The 13824-nt window shown below is 42.2% G+C and overlaps 1 protein-coding gene across 9 annotated transcripts in view; it reads left to right on the top strand.

The window, feature by feature from the left end:
* Positions 1 to 13824, top strand: part of ptprfa (protein tyrosine phosphatase receptor type Fa) — a 397951-nt gene that overhangs the window by 372737 nt on the left and 11390 nt on the right. For all 9 annotated transcript variants that reach the window (XM_082506013.1, XM_082506017.1, XM_082506019.1 and 6 more), the window contains 6 exons: positions 848 to 971; positions 1064 to 1239; positions 5025 to 5144; positions 7468 to 7622; positions 11726 to 12011; positions 13508 to 13686. In XM_082506013.1, coding sequence (XP_082362139.1) covers positions 848 to 971; positions 1064 to 1239; positions 5025 to 5144; positions 7468 to 7622; positions 11726 to 12011; positions 13508 to 13686 — 1040 coding nt within the window. The remainder of the gene's footprint in view (positions 1 to 847; positions 972 to 1063; positions 1240 to 5024; positions 5145 to 7467; positions 7623 to 11725; positions 12012 to 13507; positions 13687 to 13824) is intronic.

The following is a 13824-nucleotide window of genomic DNA, read 5'->3' as shown; positions in this document are numbered from 1 at the left end:
TTCTTGCACCTGGTTTGACTCAATAAACATCACTTAGTAATCCAATAATTTCCTTTTGACCTGATATTTTCTGTTGGCCCAACCATGCATTCAACTACTGTTTCAAATCTATACGTAAATTGTCCAATGAAATTGTTCCGACAAGATGATGTAGCTAAAGGTTGATATCAGGGTAGCAAACATAATGTAGTTACTCACTGACTTCATCCTGCTCAGCTTTGAAATGTCACCTGAAGCAGTGACTCTGCACTACATATTTCAGCAAATTCAATTATGCAGCTTAAGTAGTTGATGAGTCATTCCTGAGCCTCTGATCATTATACTTTTGCATAATTTAGGCTTCAGCAGTAACTTGTTTTGCTGTTCTCCTGTGAGTCTCTGCGTCTCTACCTCTGCTCACAGGTGCTTTTCAGCCGGCTCATATAATACAGCGACCCCCATCTCACTAGAGTTTGACTGCTTTCCTGCCTCTGCCTTACTGTTGGTACCGAGAAATAAAATCGAACACAGGTCCTTATCTCTTCACTTTAAATATGATGCAAGTGGTCCCCATCGTTCAGTCTCATATGAGGAAAAAGACATGTCTAAGGCCATTGTCCTAAACCTCACCTCAGTGCTTTCCTTGATTCACCACACACCGAACCAGTAGGTGGGTGGGTGGGTGGATGGATGAGATTTTAGGAGTGGAATGTGGATTCAGGGGCTTAAAGATCAACCAGGTGATGGAGCTGCAGGCTGAAGGAGGGATGATGAATTTATGTCACGTATATCGGCCTGCACTCTTCTCTCAAAGAAGAGTAAAGATGCTCTCTCACCCACCTCTCACTCCCAACGCTTGTGTGTCCAGTCTATTGATCCAGGACAGCAGTTCACCTGGGAGCACTCCAACCTGGAGGTCAACAAGCCAAAGAACCGTTATGCAAATGTTATTGCTTACGACCACTCCAGGGTCATCCTCACACCCGTGGACGGTGAGAAACAAGCAGTAGTCGACCTCCATTTTCTGATCTGCTGCCATTTGTTTTTGTTTGCTCATTATGTCCAACTGTGCTTCTTGCTTAAGGAGTTCCAGGTAGTGACTATATAAATGCCAACTACATTGACGGGTACAGGAAACAGAACGCTTACATCGCTACCCAGGGTCCGCTGCCAGAGACGCTAAGTGACTTCTGGAGGATGGTATGGGAGCAGAGGACGTGCACCATCGTTATGATGACTCGCCTGGAGGAGAAGTCACGGGTGAGCTCCATTCATTTCAGACAGTTTTTTATGGCCTGAACCTAAACATAAAGCTTTTTCTGGCACTTCCTTCAGGGCTATTTTTTGGGGGTTAAAGAAGTTATATACTCTGGGAGAATCTCCTGCGTGGGGCATCTGAAACCAGAACAACCTGAACAACCTCAAAACCAAGCGACCTAGACAAAACCAGATGAATAGAAGCACAAAAAGTGGGAAAGATGTCAAATTTCAAATCTGGAGTGGTGGATAAGAGACAGACAGTGGCTGAGGTTCAGCAGGCTAGACAGCGAGTAAGGAGAGAGGCTGGTGTTAATGGAAATAAAACGTTGTTTTCTGTCTGTTTTACAGCAGTTCCAATCAAAAACACATAATAAACACTAAACACACCTCTGTCTAACATGCAGGGACGCTCTGCTTGTAGCATCCTGTGCACTTTGGCTGTGTATGTTTGCAGACTTGCAGCTCTAATGCAGACAGAGAACAATAAACAATAACAGAACACTAGCAGCCTAGACCCACTGCAGCACAACTAAGAGAGCATGCAGAGTCATGTGATCCAGTCCTAACTATAAACTTTATCTAAAAAGAAAAGTTTTAAGCCTGATCTTAAATGTAGAGAGGCTGTCTCCCAAATCCAGACTGGGAGCATGTATAATGTAAGTGGACCTGGTCCCAGCACATAACCCTGTGATTCCATGTATAATATATATGTGGTTCGGTACATAATTACAAAAATAAAGTATATGAAGGAGACTCTCAAAACAAGATCATTTGTAACCTTCATTCATGCTGTTTCTGTGCTGAGATGAATTCTGAATCGGACTCAAACATTTGTCTGCAGCTGATCAGTTCGGTGTTTGTCAGCTACGTTTTCAAAAACGTTTGAATAAAAGGAAGGTTATAAATTGGTCTGTGGTTAGCTTACACAGCTGAGTCAAGTAAAGGCTTTTATAAAGTAACGGTTTAATTAGCAGCACCTTAAAAGCCCGTGGACTGTAGCCCATTAAGCAATAGATTCATCATATTTAAAATTTAAAAACAATAATTAATGGGGAAGCTTCTTTGAGCGGTCTTCTAGGAATGGGGTCTGAAAGCCACATTGATGGTTTAGAGGAAGAAATCTTTAACGTTATAATATAAGTAAATATCAGGAGTTATTACAGTTGCTGTACTTGACAGCTGTAAATGTTTTTTCACTAATAGCTGCAGTTTTATTTATGAAGAACTTCATGAAGTTTTTGCCAGTTAAAGTTAAAGGAATATGTCCAGTTGAATTTAGAAAACTACAAACTGCACAAAGTTGCCTGACACGTAAGTGACTGTGTGTGAACCAAGGGTGTCAGACTGCTTTAGTCCTCTGGCATCCATCTATTCACTTTCCTAATTATCAAGCTTAGGCTCACATGGACCATATCTCCTGGAGGCTATCCTGGCTGTTCAGGTGAAATACACTCTGGGCAAGCTGATAGTCCCCATCACATGACTAATGCAGAAAGACAGACAAGCATAGACTCTTGCATGTGACCTATTAAGAATCACCAATGAGCCTGACACCATATCTGTGGACTGTGTGAGGAAGCGGGCAGAGCAAATCTGCACAGCAGCACCTTCAGGAACTTTCTTCCTGTGAGGCAGGAGTGCTTATCAGTGCAATGTTCTGCTACTACAAAAAAGTCTTCAACCATCAAGTTTATGTGTACCATACAAACTTCTGACACGAAGCGACCCCCAAAAAGAGCATCAGTTGCAAAAAAACAAAAAATCCCTGGTCAGTTATTTGTGTTGCTCCTTTTCGAGCTCCATCACTTTGAGATTTGGCTTGAAGAAACATATTGTGCTATAGCTGTATGCCTCTTTTCAGTTCAAGGACGTTTCACATCCACAGCTCCGTATCTCTGCTGGTATGTGGATACAACGTGACACACATTGGGCCTCACTTTAAACTCAGTAACGAAGCACTCGGTCTTCCTCCTCTCCTTCAGCATTGATGTTCATTTTTACTTCCATTGCCTGTTAACTATCGTGCTAGCGTGCAGGTGCAGTGGAGGTGAACCTGTCTTTTATGTAGAGCAAAATGTCTTACAAATAAAGTGGTTTTTGGGTTTGATGAAAATTTCAAAGAGGCATTATTGATTTTGACACAATATGTTGTAGTCATACAAAAACGCATCATCCCAGCTGATGGAGGGAGAGAGGTGGTGGCTTGCTGCAACCCATAATTTGAGAATATCAGAGCACAGTTGATATATTTTCTAATATTTTGCTCCATTGCTGTCTGGATGAAATTCATTGATTCTCTCACAATGGAAAATACATTACAAACAGGAGAATATAAGACAGGAGGCTGGAAGAGGATTGTCGATCCTCTGATTTACTGCTCTGAACGTACTGATGAGCTTGGCTCAGCAGCAGCACGCCGCCTGTGGAATCACATGGCAGGTAGCAGGGTAGAAACGGCGTTCATGTGAGTAATGATGTGAAACCCTCATTCTCACTGTTAATAACTCCACAACCACAGGGCAGAGCTGAGTGCCACAGCACTGTGCCATTACTATTTGTGACAGTGGCCATCAGCCCTCTGCCAGAGCCAATAACAGCCTCTGTGGTTCAACCAGAGGCGCAGCAAATATTAGATGCTCTCTAACCTGAGAGCAGAGGTGACAACCTGTCTGTCCACACTTCCTGCTAATGTGCATGGCCCACAATCAAATGAACACATCCTGCCATTATTTACAGACTATACAATCAGAGGCTGCCATTAGACACACCAACAAGTTTCTCTTATTAGTTATTACATGCAGCTTCCTTGGCAATAATCATTTGGGGGCCATGTGAAGTAAATCATCCTGCAAGCTTGGGGTTGTGAGGGTCTAAGATTATGATTATGGTCTAATCTTGTGTAATGTAATCACTGAGTCCTTTTCCAAATCCATTTTCATATAGGAATGAATATATCAGGAGAATCAGGTGAGAGCATTGTTGAGTTCTCCATCCTTACATGTAGCATGCATAAGGACTTATTTTACTACTTTCTGTAGAAGCTGTTTCCACACAGGCATCACAGCCCTGAGCTTTTTCGTGATTATCTGATGGAGGAACATTAGAGAATCTAAATATCCATCACACCGGGCTGTTTCCTGATGTGTAGGAAAAAACAAATCTGGCTTTCACCCGACCCAACTCTCCCGATATTGCCGGTAGTTCATGTGATAAAAAAGGTATCCCAATGGCATGTATGTCTGGGCCTAATCTAGACTACTTATGGTACTTTTAGCTTTGATATAGCCCTGGTAAATGTGCTGTGCCCCAAATACCACAAGTTCCACCGTCTACAGTGGAACGTAGTTGAGGAAGCCAAACTTACCCTGAGTCAATACCATTCGTTTAGACCAACGGTGGCCAAAAACACTGCAAATAAGGGCCACATTTCAGGTGTCCAGGTCACAGGCCAGCAATCTCAGAAGAGATGCCCAGACCTCCCTCTCCCCAGCCCCCTCTTTCAGCTCTTCCAGAGGGATACCAAGGTATTACCTGAGACCAGACACCGTTAGAAAGGTGCTTGTTTCAGTCATGTGCATATATGATCCTGTTCTTTCAGTCACTGTCTACAGCTTGAGGCCAAAGGTAAGGTCATCTCCAGCTCTCTCTTTTCACCAGCTGAGTCCAGCACAGCAGTCACATCACTGCAGATACTGCACCAACCAATCTCTCTATCAACACCTACTCCACTTCCAACACCACTGGTTGTAGAGCTAAATAGTCCTTTACGTTGTCTCTGTTTGTAGGTGAAATGTGACCAGTATTGGCCCAGTCGAGGCACGGAGACGTACGGGATGATTCAAGTGACCATGTTGGACACGCTGGAGCTGGCTACGTACAGTGTGAGAACGTTTGCCCTCTATAAGGTAAGACCACCATGTTGCTGTTGATTCATTTAGTTACACAGATCACCAGGAGCAACTCAGGGTTCAGTATCTGGTACAAGGATACTTTGACTTGCAGATCAGGGATCAAACCTCTGACTTTCCAATTAGTAGACGACCAGTTCTGTCTACTGAGCCCACAGCTGCACAAGCGACCTCCCATCCAAACACTAACCAGGACCAACCCAGCTTAGCTTCCAAGCTCAGACAAGACTGGGTGTGCTCAGGGTGGTATGGCTGGAAGCCAGCGTCACATCTTAGTCCACTGGACTGTTTGAAAATTGCTTAAAAGTTAGAATCTTCTGTTGTTGAGATTAAGCTTCGTTAGCATACGGCTTAACTGTAACCTATCTCTAAATTTATGCTATGCAGTTTGGCAACCGCCTGGTGGAGGTTAAATCACATCAGTCACTATTTTTCACTAACAGTAGACCCAGACATATAAAAAATACGTAGAAAAATTAAACACCAATACTAATAAACTAAGTATCTGTATTTTCACCCTGTATATTCAGTTTACTTTCAGCAAACAAAGGAGTGTCATTTTTTATCCGCTTGTTAAGTTTCGCTTCATCAGTCGTTTCCAGATCCTTCAATGTTCAAAAGCAAATAAAAACCGAAGCATAACAAAGAACGAAAACAAGTCCAAATTCTTTCAATTTCAGTAAAATGATCTGAGACTGCTTCATACATCCGAGGAAAAATGGAAACAGGATCATAATTTAATCACTTAACAAACAGATTGCTGAACTCTCGCAATTGCAAATCACAAAATGTCTTTAGCTCATGGACCTAATTCTGCTCACCAGTGTGCAAGTATTATAAACTAGTGTTTCCCACAGAACCTTTTTTCTCTGATAATCCAAAAGCCACATACTTTTTTATAAGGAACTGACAAAGGAGTCATTGGGATGCTAAAGACATGCTACCTTCTGGGTTGGCCTACAAAAAAGGTCATCCCTGCAGCACTCCGTGCTGATTAAGGCTTCCGCAGCTTTAAAAGGATAGAAAATATTCTTTCTTGTCTAGAAAGTACTTAAGAGTCTAAGCCAGGGGTGTCCAAACCTTTTTCACTGAGGGCCACATACATAAAAATATAGGAGGGGCGGGGCCACTTACTAGAAATTAGGTATATAACCTTAACTTTACTGTATTACTCTGTGTGTTAACAAGAAAAATGCAGATAAGAAAGTGGTGCAAAAGCAGGGTAGTGACAGAATTGATGCGCATCATTGATATTTGAAGCATGTGTATCTGCACATGCATGCTTATTAACACACGGGTACTGTGGAATATATTTTTAAAGCGCTCGTGCTCTCGTCCACTCCCTGCAGAAAGTTGCAGTTTAATGTTGGCTGACGAGTCTTCAGTGAGTCGCACGACTGGATTTCTGGACACGCTGACGTTGTTGAAGTTCTGCACTTTTTCGGACACATTATTTCGGTGACTTTAACGAGGCCGTGTTACATGGTTTCCATGTTTGATGAGGTCTCCATCTGAAAAAGGCTCGCCATGTCTCGCGATGAGTTGGGCGACCTCATAGCTCGCTATTGGAGCCTTTTCCTGGACAATTTGAGCACGAAATAAATACTGCTGCTGACCCTGCAGGAGAGTTACTTTCTGCTCTGGCTCAGCACCAGTGTCGGATGCACAGGCCTGATGTTTGGTTTCATAATGACGTCGTACATTATCCTCTTTCATAACTACCACAGTCTCAGTGCAGATCAAACAGACACGGTTCCCCTTGAGTTCTTTGAAGAAATCTTCACTCTCCCACCGTGTCTGAAATTTTCTGCACTCACTTTCTACTTTTCGCTTCTTTGGTTCTGCCCTGTTTAGTAACTTGGGGGTAAATTTCTTCTGTGATGTCCTTTTTGGTGGAGCAACTGCCTTGATCAACAGTAGCTCCCCCTGGTGTTAAAACTAAGAAGTGCAATACACTCAAGTGCGGCTATTCTATTTATGAAATTACTTGCGGGCCAATTAAAAATGGACCGCGAGCTTGGACACCCCTGGTCTAAGCAGATTGTGGCCTTGGTGCCTGAATTGGGGAAAAAAAATGTGTTGTGCCTGATATTATGTTTGTCACTGATAAAGCTATGAAAACGTCATCATACACCAAGGACACTTTGTGTGCTTCTGAGTGCAGCTCAGAGTGCATTTGTGATGCACAAATAATAAGAAGTTCTTGCATTAATCATTCAGATAATCGAATTTATGCCAGTGAATCTTTTAGCCTCATAATCACATTAGTGTGTTGGGGTCTGTTTTTATGAGTGACAAACTTGAGTAAATGTGTCAACAGAATGGCTCCAGTGAAAAAAGAGAAGTTCGACAGTTCCAGTTTCTGGCTTGGCCGGACCATGGAGTCCCTGAGTATCCGACCCCAACACTGGCCTTTCTACGCAGAATCAAGTCCTGCAATCCTCAAGATGCCGGACCCATGGTGGTTCACTGCAGGTAGACCTTATCTTACATTAACACAAATACTGCAGCATGCTCAAAAACTATTGTTTCAGATCATGTGACATTGCTGGAAACCATCTTCGTGTATGCAACTCTCAAACCAGTAACCAGCCCCCTTTAAGGGACATGCACGCTCTTGCATCTTGCAAGGTTTTCACAGCTACTCTGTGTGATATTGATTTAATATACTTATTTGCTTTGCCTGTTTTCTGTCTCCATCTGTTGATCTGTATTGTTTAGTAATTCATTCATTTATTTATTCAAGTCTTGTGTGAGAACGTTGTAGCTGAAGTCTGATATTATCCTAAATTTCTAATATTTTTTAACTTCGTCTCAGGCTAACATTGATCTTGTTACAAAACCAGCTGAACCTTTTTCTCAGCTACGGCGCAATCATTTTAGAACGAAGATAAAAGTGAGTTTTAAACACTGTTGGTACGTCCGTGCCTGACATTTGCATTTGTGCAATTTATTTCTCTATGAACACAAATGCAAATACACCAAAGTGCTAGAGGTGAATCAGGCAGACAGAGATGCAGCCTGGAGGAAGCTCTCACAGAAGCCTTTTCACCCCAATTTCCAGTGTAAACATTAATCTGCCTTTAGACATGCTTGGACAATAAGTCGCAACCTAGTTTGTTCAAAGCATACTAACACAGCTAACCCATCAAAGAAAATGTGTTGTGCCGAAAGAAAACAGAAATCCTTCAAAGTGTTTTCGTACGCTGCACACAGCACACTCATGTTTACCAACCCAGCTGATCTGGGGAGCTTTAAACCAGACTTATCAAAGGAACAACAGGGGCAAGGATCTGAAAAGCCAGTCCAGTTTTCTGTAGGCAGCGTGCTCCCTCCCTGCTGTCTGAAGGACCTTCACACCACTTCTTCTGTGAAGAAGTGGGATCAGTGATTTCAAAGTGTAGCACTGAAATACTTCAGTATCTAAAGCTCATACTGCATTTAGTCTCCAACCTGTAATAAAGAAAAAGCAAAGCAAACGGAGGAAACTGGAGAAAAACAACTACTGTGCATATTTTACTCTACGCCCTAATGTGGCAGTGTGTTATTCATCATGGTCTCATGTGTTCACATACAACATGGTTTATAATTGAAATCCATTGATCTGTTTACAAGAATGAGTTAAGTTGGTCAAATGAACAGAAATGTATTTGATTCTGTAAATCAGAATACTGTACAGCCTTCCTGTTACAAAAGAATCGCCAACAACGCATTATTTCACTTTACAAAAAATGTCGTTTATTTGTCTTTAAATGGAGGGAACAGAGTCCCTTATGCTGGATGGATGTCACTTCCTGTTTCTGCTGTCATATAGTGCAGGAAAAGGGACCCAAATGCAGGACTCAGAAGCAGGCAGGGGTAAAACAGAAAAACACATTTATTAGGTTCATGCACAGAACCAAAAATAGTAAGTCCACTGGGGAAAGACGAAATACACAAACAAGCCACACAGGGAGGGTAGATAAATGCTAAGACATGGATAAAGGGGGACGGCTTGATTATAGATTTACACATGAGATAATCATGGATAATTGAACACAGGACAAGAGAAGTAAAACTATCAGAAAGACAAAATAAATAAATAGCCAAAAGAAGGACTATTAAATAAACAAACATCACACTACAACATAACATACAGTGAGGAAACACTGAGGGTGATAAGAATGGAATAAACCAAAATCACAAACAAACAAAAGAAGCCAGTCCGTGAGTATCAGAGTCCAAACTATGAATACTAAAGTACAGAAAGACCCAAACACAAAGCTAAGCCTGCAAAGTAAGGACTCAGACACCAGCAAAACACACAGACTCTAACATCTATACTTCTCCACCAGATTTATATGGCACCAAATCAGAACAACGGCTGCCTAAAGGTGCTTCATGTGACAATAATGCAGAGAAAAGCCTGACAAGCAGATGATTCCCTGTGAGCAAGCACTTGGCAACAGTGGGAAGGAGAAACTCCCGTTTCACAGGAAGAAGCCTGCGGCAGGACCGGCGTCAGGGAGGGGCGGGGCCATCTGCTGCATTGGGAGGAAAAAATAATAATATCGTTTATACGCTTTTCTTTGTCCTGGAAATGTTTCCGCTTTTATGCGGCTCTTGGCCAGCAGAACTCTTTCTTCTTCATTAGTCTGCTCTCAGCGAAGGTTCGTTTTAATGTCACGACATGCTGAACGCATGAACGAACTGTTCCCTCGTGATTTCATTCTCCTCTGCCGTCCTTTCAAAGTCAGCTTAAAATTCAAAACGGACACTGCTGAAGGTCGTGTAGAAACAGGAAGTGACATATAGCTGTCGTCAGGGACTCCCATGTGCCGCGGCAGCTTTTGGATGTTTGTTTCCTCCGTTTTTTATCAACCTGCATAAAACACCAGTTACAACATAAAAGGTACAATCTTAAAATGTATGGTTTCATTTTGTACTCTCACCTTATAGTAAGTGTTCAGGAACTTTCATTATTTTGTATTTAACAGTCAATAAAATTAAAAAATACAGAAACTGCTTTTTTATCATTTTAATAATCAGATACAATAATGTTCTACAAACAAGTTAATAACTACTACACTTTATTATGTTTGTTAATTTTGTTAACTAACAATTTATAATTAAATAACAGTGATTAAAAAAAATACCCATTTATTAACATTAAGGATGGAAACTGTTCTAAGGCGAGCAGGAAATAGATTTTTCTTCTTTTTTCTGCATCTCAAATGACTGGTCTGCTTATACTGTACAAATTTAGACACAAAAAGCAAATATATTTCTTCCTTATGGAACAGATATTACATTTCCATAAAGTCAGAGAACCGTATCTGGCTTTTCCATTTCCAATTCTGCAGCACAAATCCAGAATTCATATATTCCCATAAGGGGATGTTAGATATAAACTGCAGGTATTTTTATTTATAACACAATAAGTACATGAGCACGTATGCAGAGGTCCTGAGCTGCACTTTAAAACCCACAGTCATCCTGTAACCCTGACATCCTGCAGTGCTCACGGTGCAATCTGTGGGCCTCGTCGTCCACAGCACAACATTGTAGATGGAACCAAATAATGGCAAATAATACAATGATATACTCTGAAAGCTCTTGTCCTGTTTATATGTTCAAAACAATACATTTTTGGATATGGACTGTTCTTCAAATGGCTCACAGCAGTTTGGTCCATTCACTAAAATCAAGGTTGTAGAGTAATCGCTTTACTTCTGCCACACAATAGAATAAAACAAGTTTCCATATCGGACTGCAGTTTGTTAGCTCCATTAACTCACAGTTTTTAAATTTATATCATCATTTATTTACCTTTTTACTGTTAAAATTAAAAATCTCTTTTACAAGAGTGTCCTGGCCAAGCTCAGCAGTGGTATCATAAACGAATTATGAACACGGCAAAAGACAAGAAACAGGTAAAAAGTGCATGATCGTAAAGCTCAAAACTGAGGAAACGTAGCTGATCTGTGTCAGAATAACTAGTTTAGGCAACTTTAACGATCTGCCTCCAGATCAGTTAAAATGGCCTTTTTTATAATTTAATGTGAGCTTTAAGTGCAGGTGCCACGAATAAGTCTTTGAACCAAAGACAATAACCATCTATAATTTCCTTCATGTGTAGGTCAATAAGAAAGACCAAGAACGGCCTTGTAAAAGAAGATTTTACTGATGCTTGTGTCTCCAGAAGGACAAAGCAGCCTATCCAAGCCGAGCAATATTCAATGAGGTGTAGAGACTCTAAGGTCCATCGTGAATCTCTGTGCACCATGACAGACAAATCCAGAACGTGTAAGCGTTGTGAGCAAGCAGGCATATAAACGAAATCACCCTGATCAACCAATGACATAAAAGTGGAATCAATGAGCCCCTCCTTGCCTCCATAATGTTAAAGGCCAGCCTCGTCTCTCAGTGAATCTTTATGGAGGGACGAGGACCCATTTGTAACTGGTTTGGACTGGTATTCATGAGGATTTCGATGCTGTTCCCGGCCCGTGGAAATGCCACAGTGGTCAGGGGAAAGATGTAAAGCGCTCAGGGATCTCTGGTCTGACGCCTGTGTTTCCTCTCTGTGCTCCCATCAGTGCCGGTGTGGGCCGGACGGGCTGCTTTATTGTGATTGACGCCATGTTGGAGAGGATGAAACACGAGAAGTCGGTGGACATATACGGTCATGTGACGTGCATGCGAGCTCAAAGGAACTACATGGTGCAGACAGAGGATCAGTACATATTCGTCCATGAGGCCCTGCTGGAAGCTGCAGTCTGTGGCAACACAGAAGTCCCTGCCCGCAACCTGTACGCCCACATCCAGAAGCTCACCCAGGTGGCCGCTGGAGAGGCGGTGACAGCTATGGAACTGGAGTTTAAGGTGAGCAGATCTGGACTTTACGATTGTACGGCTTTGGGCACTCAGTATATTTAAGGAAGCACTTTAAACGCATACAGTAACTGCCTCGACTGTGCTTGGATTCAATGACAGACACTTTAAGTCATGGAAAAAGATGAGAGAGCAGCTGCACCTTTAGTTTCTTACAGGCTTTTCAGGATCATCACTGAGGAGAAGGTGATAGGAGTCCAACCCAAACGCCTTCTGTTGGGATTTTTCACTCTGTTGTGCAAACTCACTGCATTTCTGTCCGCTAGTAAACTAGAGGTCATTCCATAACAATGTACAGTACACACACTGTGTGTTACCATGTTTCAGTGCAAATTAAGAATAAAAGAAATGAGCTTTAAATGACTGCAGTGCTAGTAGTAGTCTCAGAGTCAGATTCACTACATGTAAACACTTTAATGCATCTAGAGAAAAATATTAAACAGGTTTTGGGGATGGGTGGATGGATCATTGACACAACCATGCCATGAGGGTAAAAGCATTTTTTGTTTATTTAAATTGGAGTCCCTTGGAATATGGGGATCTGCAAGACTCATATCCATCCAGCCTACTTTAGGTAGATTTTAAATCATAAAGTCAGAATCAGTTACTACAACATTGCAGTCAGTAAAAGTATAGCTATCATGGCCTGGTTTGTACAGTCTCTCCAAATTCATGTAAATGTAATACTCAAGTGCAAGCAAAGGCAGAAGGAAGATTTTCCTTCTTCTCAGAGGAGAAGTTGTTAAAGCTTAACTTCTGAGCTCCTGATGAGGCTGGAGTAGAGGGAGCTGCAGAGGGAGAGCAAGAGCCAGGAAAACCGGGAGATAAGGTCATCCCAGGTTAGATAGTTTTATACGGGATGATCTGCAGCAATCCACTGTCTTCAACTGCTTTAGCAAAAGTGTAGTGGCTTAAGCAGCTTCTATCCTGCAGCAGGGGGAATGCCCAGCATTCAGTATTATGCTGCTTTTTAATGCAAGCAGGGTGGCTGTAAATCTAAACAGAGCATGATTAGGTTTTGATCCTCAGTTCACTGCACTTGCACTTGCAGTGCAGAGGTCTCAAGTTGGTGCCTGTCAGTAAAGAAACACCTCCTCCCCACCGAAACTGAAAAGAAAAATTTGAGAATGAAATCATTCACGCAGCTAGGTTTGCATCCAAACATCTTATTTCTCTGGTTTGATCTGCATTGTCACAGGCCTGTCGGCTCACACTAAATGTTTCAGGATTTGTTTTGACTTTTCAGCATCTTCAGGATGAGCTTCAACACACAACAGTATCCGACATTCATTTGAAGTCAGAGAAAAAAAGGATCGTCTCAAAGTGCATCATTCTCGTGCATCAGTACGAACGTTAGCTCCTCGTGCCCTTTAACAACCTTGCTCACGCGCCACACTGGATTAGCACTATAAAGACCAGAGGCAGATGATAGACAGTGGATGCTGCCGTGTAGCTGCAATCACCTGTCCTTTCTTCTGTCTCTGCAGAAACTGGCCAACTCTAAAGCACATACCTCAAGATTCATCAGTGCCAACCTGCCGTGCAACAAATTCAAGAACCGCCTGGTGAACATCATGCCTTTCGAGTCTACTCGCGTCTGCCTGCAGCCGATCAGAGGGGTGGAGGGCTCTGACTACATCAATGCCAGCTTCATCGACGGGTACAGGTGAGCCCACAGAAATCACTTCACAGAAATGAGTAGTGCGGCGCATTTCTGCTCAGCTGCTGCACCTCTAATGAGCCGGGGGTTGGACCTTCTCTGTGGCAGCTGACAGCATTAAATTACAGGCTGACATGGAGTCCG

This window comes from Aulonocara stuartgranti (assembly GCF_965226115.1).
Source record: "Aulonocara stuartgranti genome assembly, chromosome: 15".
In the NCBI taxonomy this organism is placed as follows: domain Eukaryota; kingdom Metazoa; phylum Chordata; class Actinopteri; order Cichliformes; family Cichlidae; genus Aulonocara; species Aulonocara stuartgranti.
Note: the sequence above shows the minus strand (reverse complement) of the source record. Positions and strands in the feature narration are given on the sequence as shown.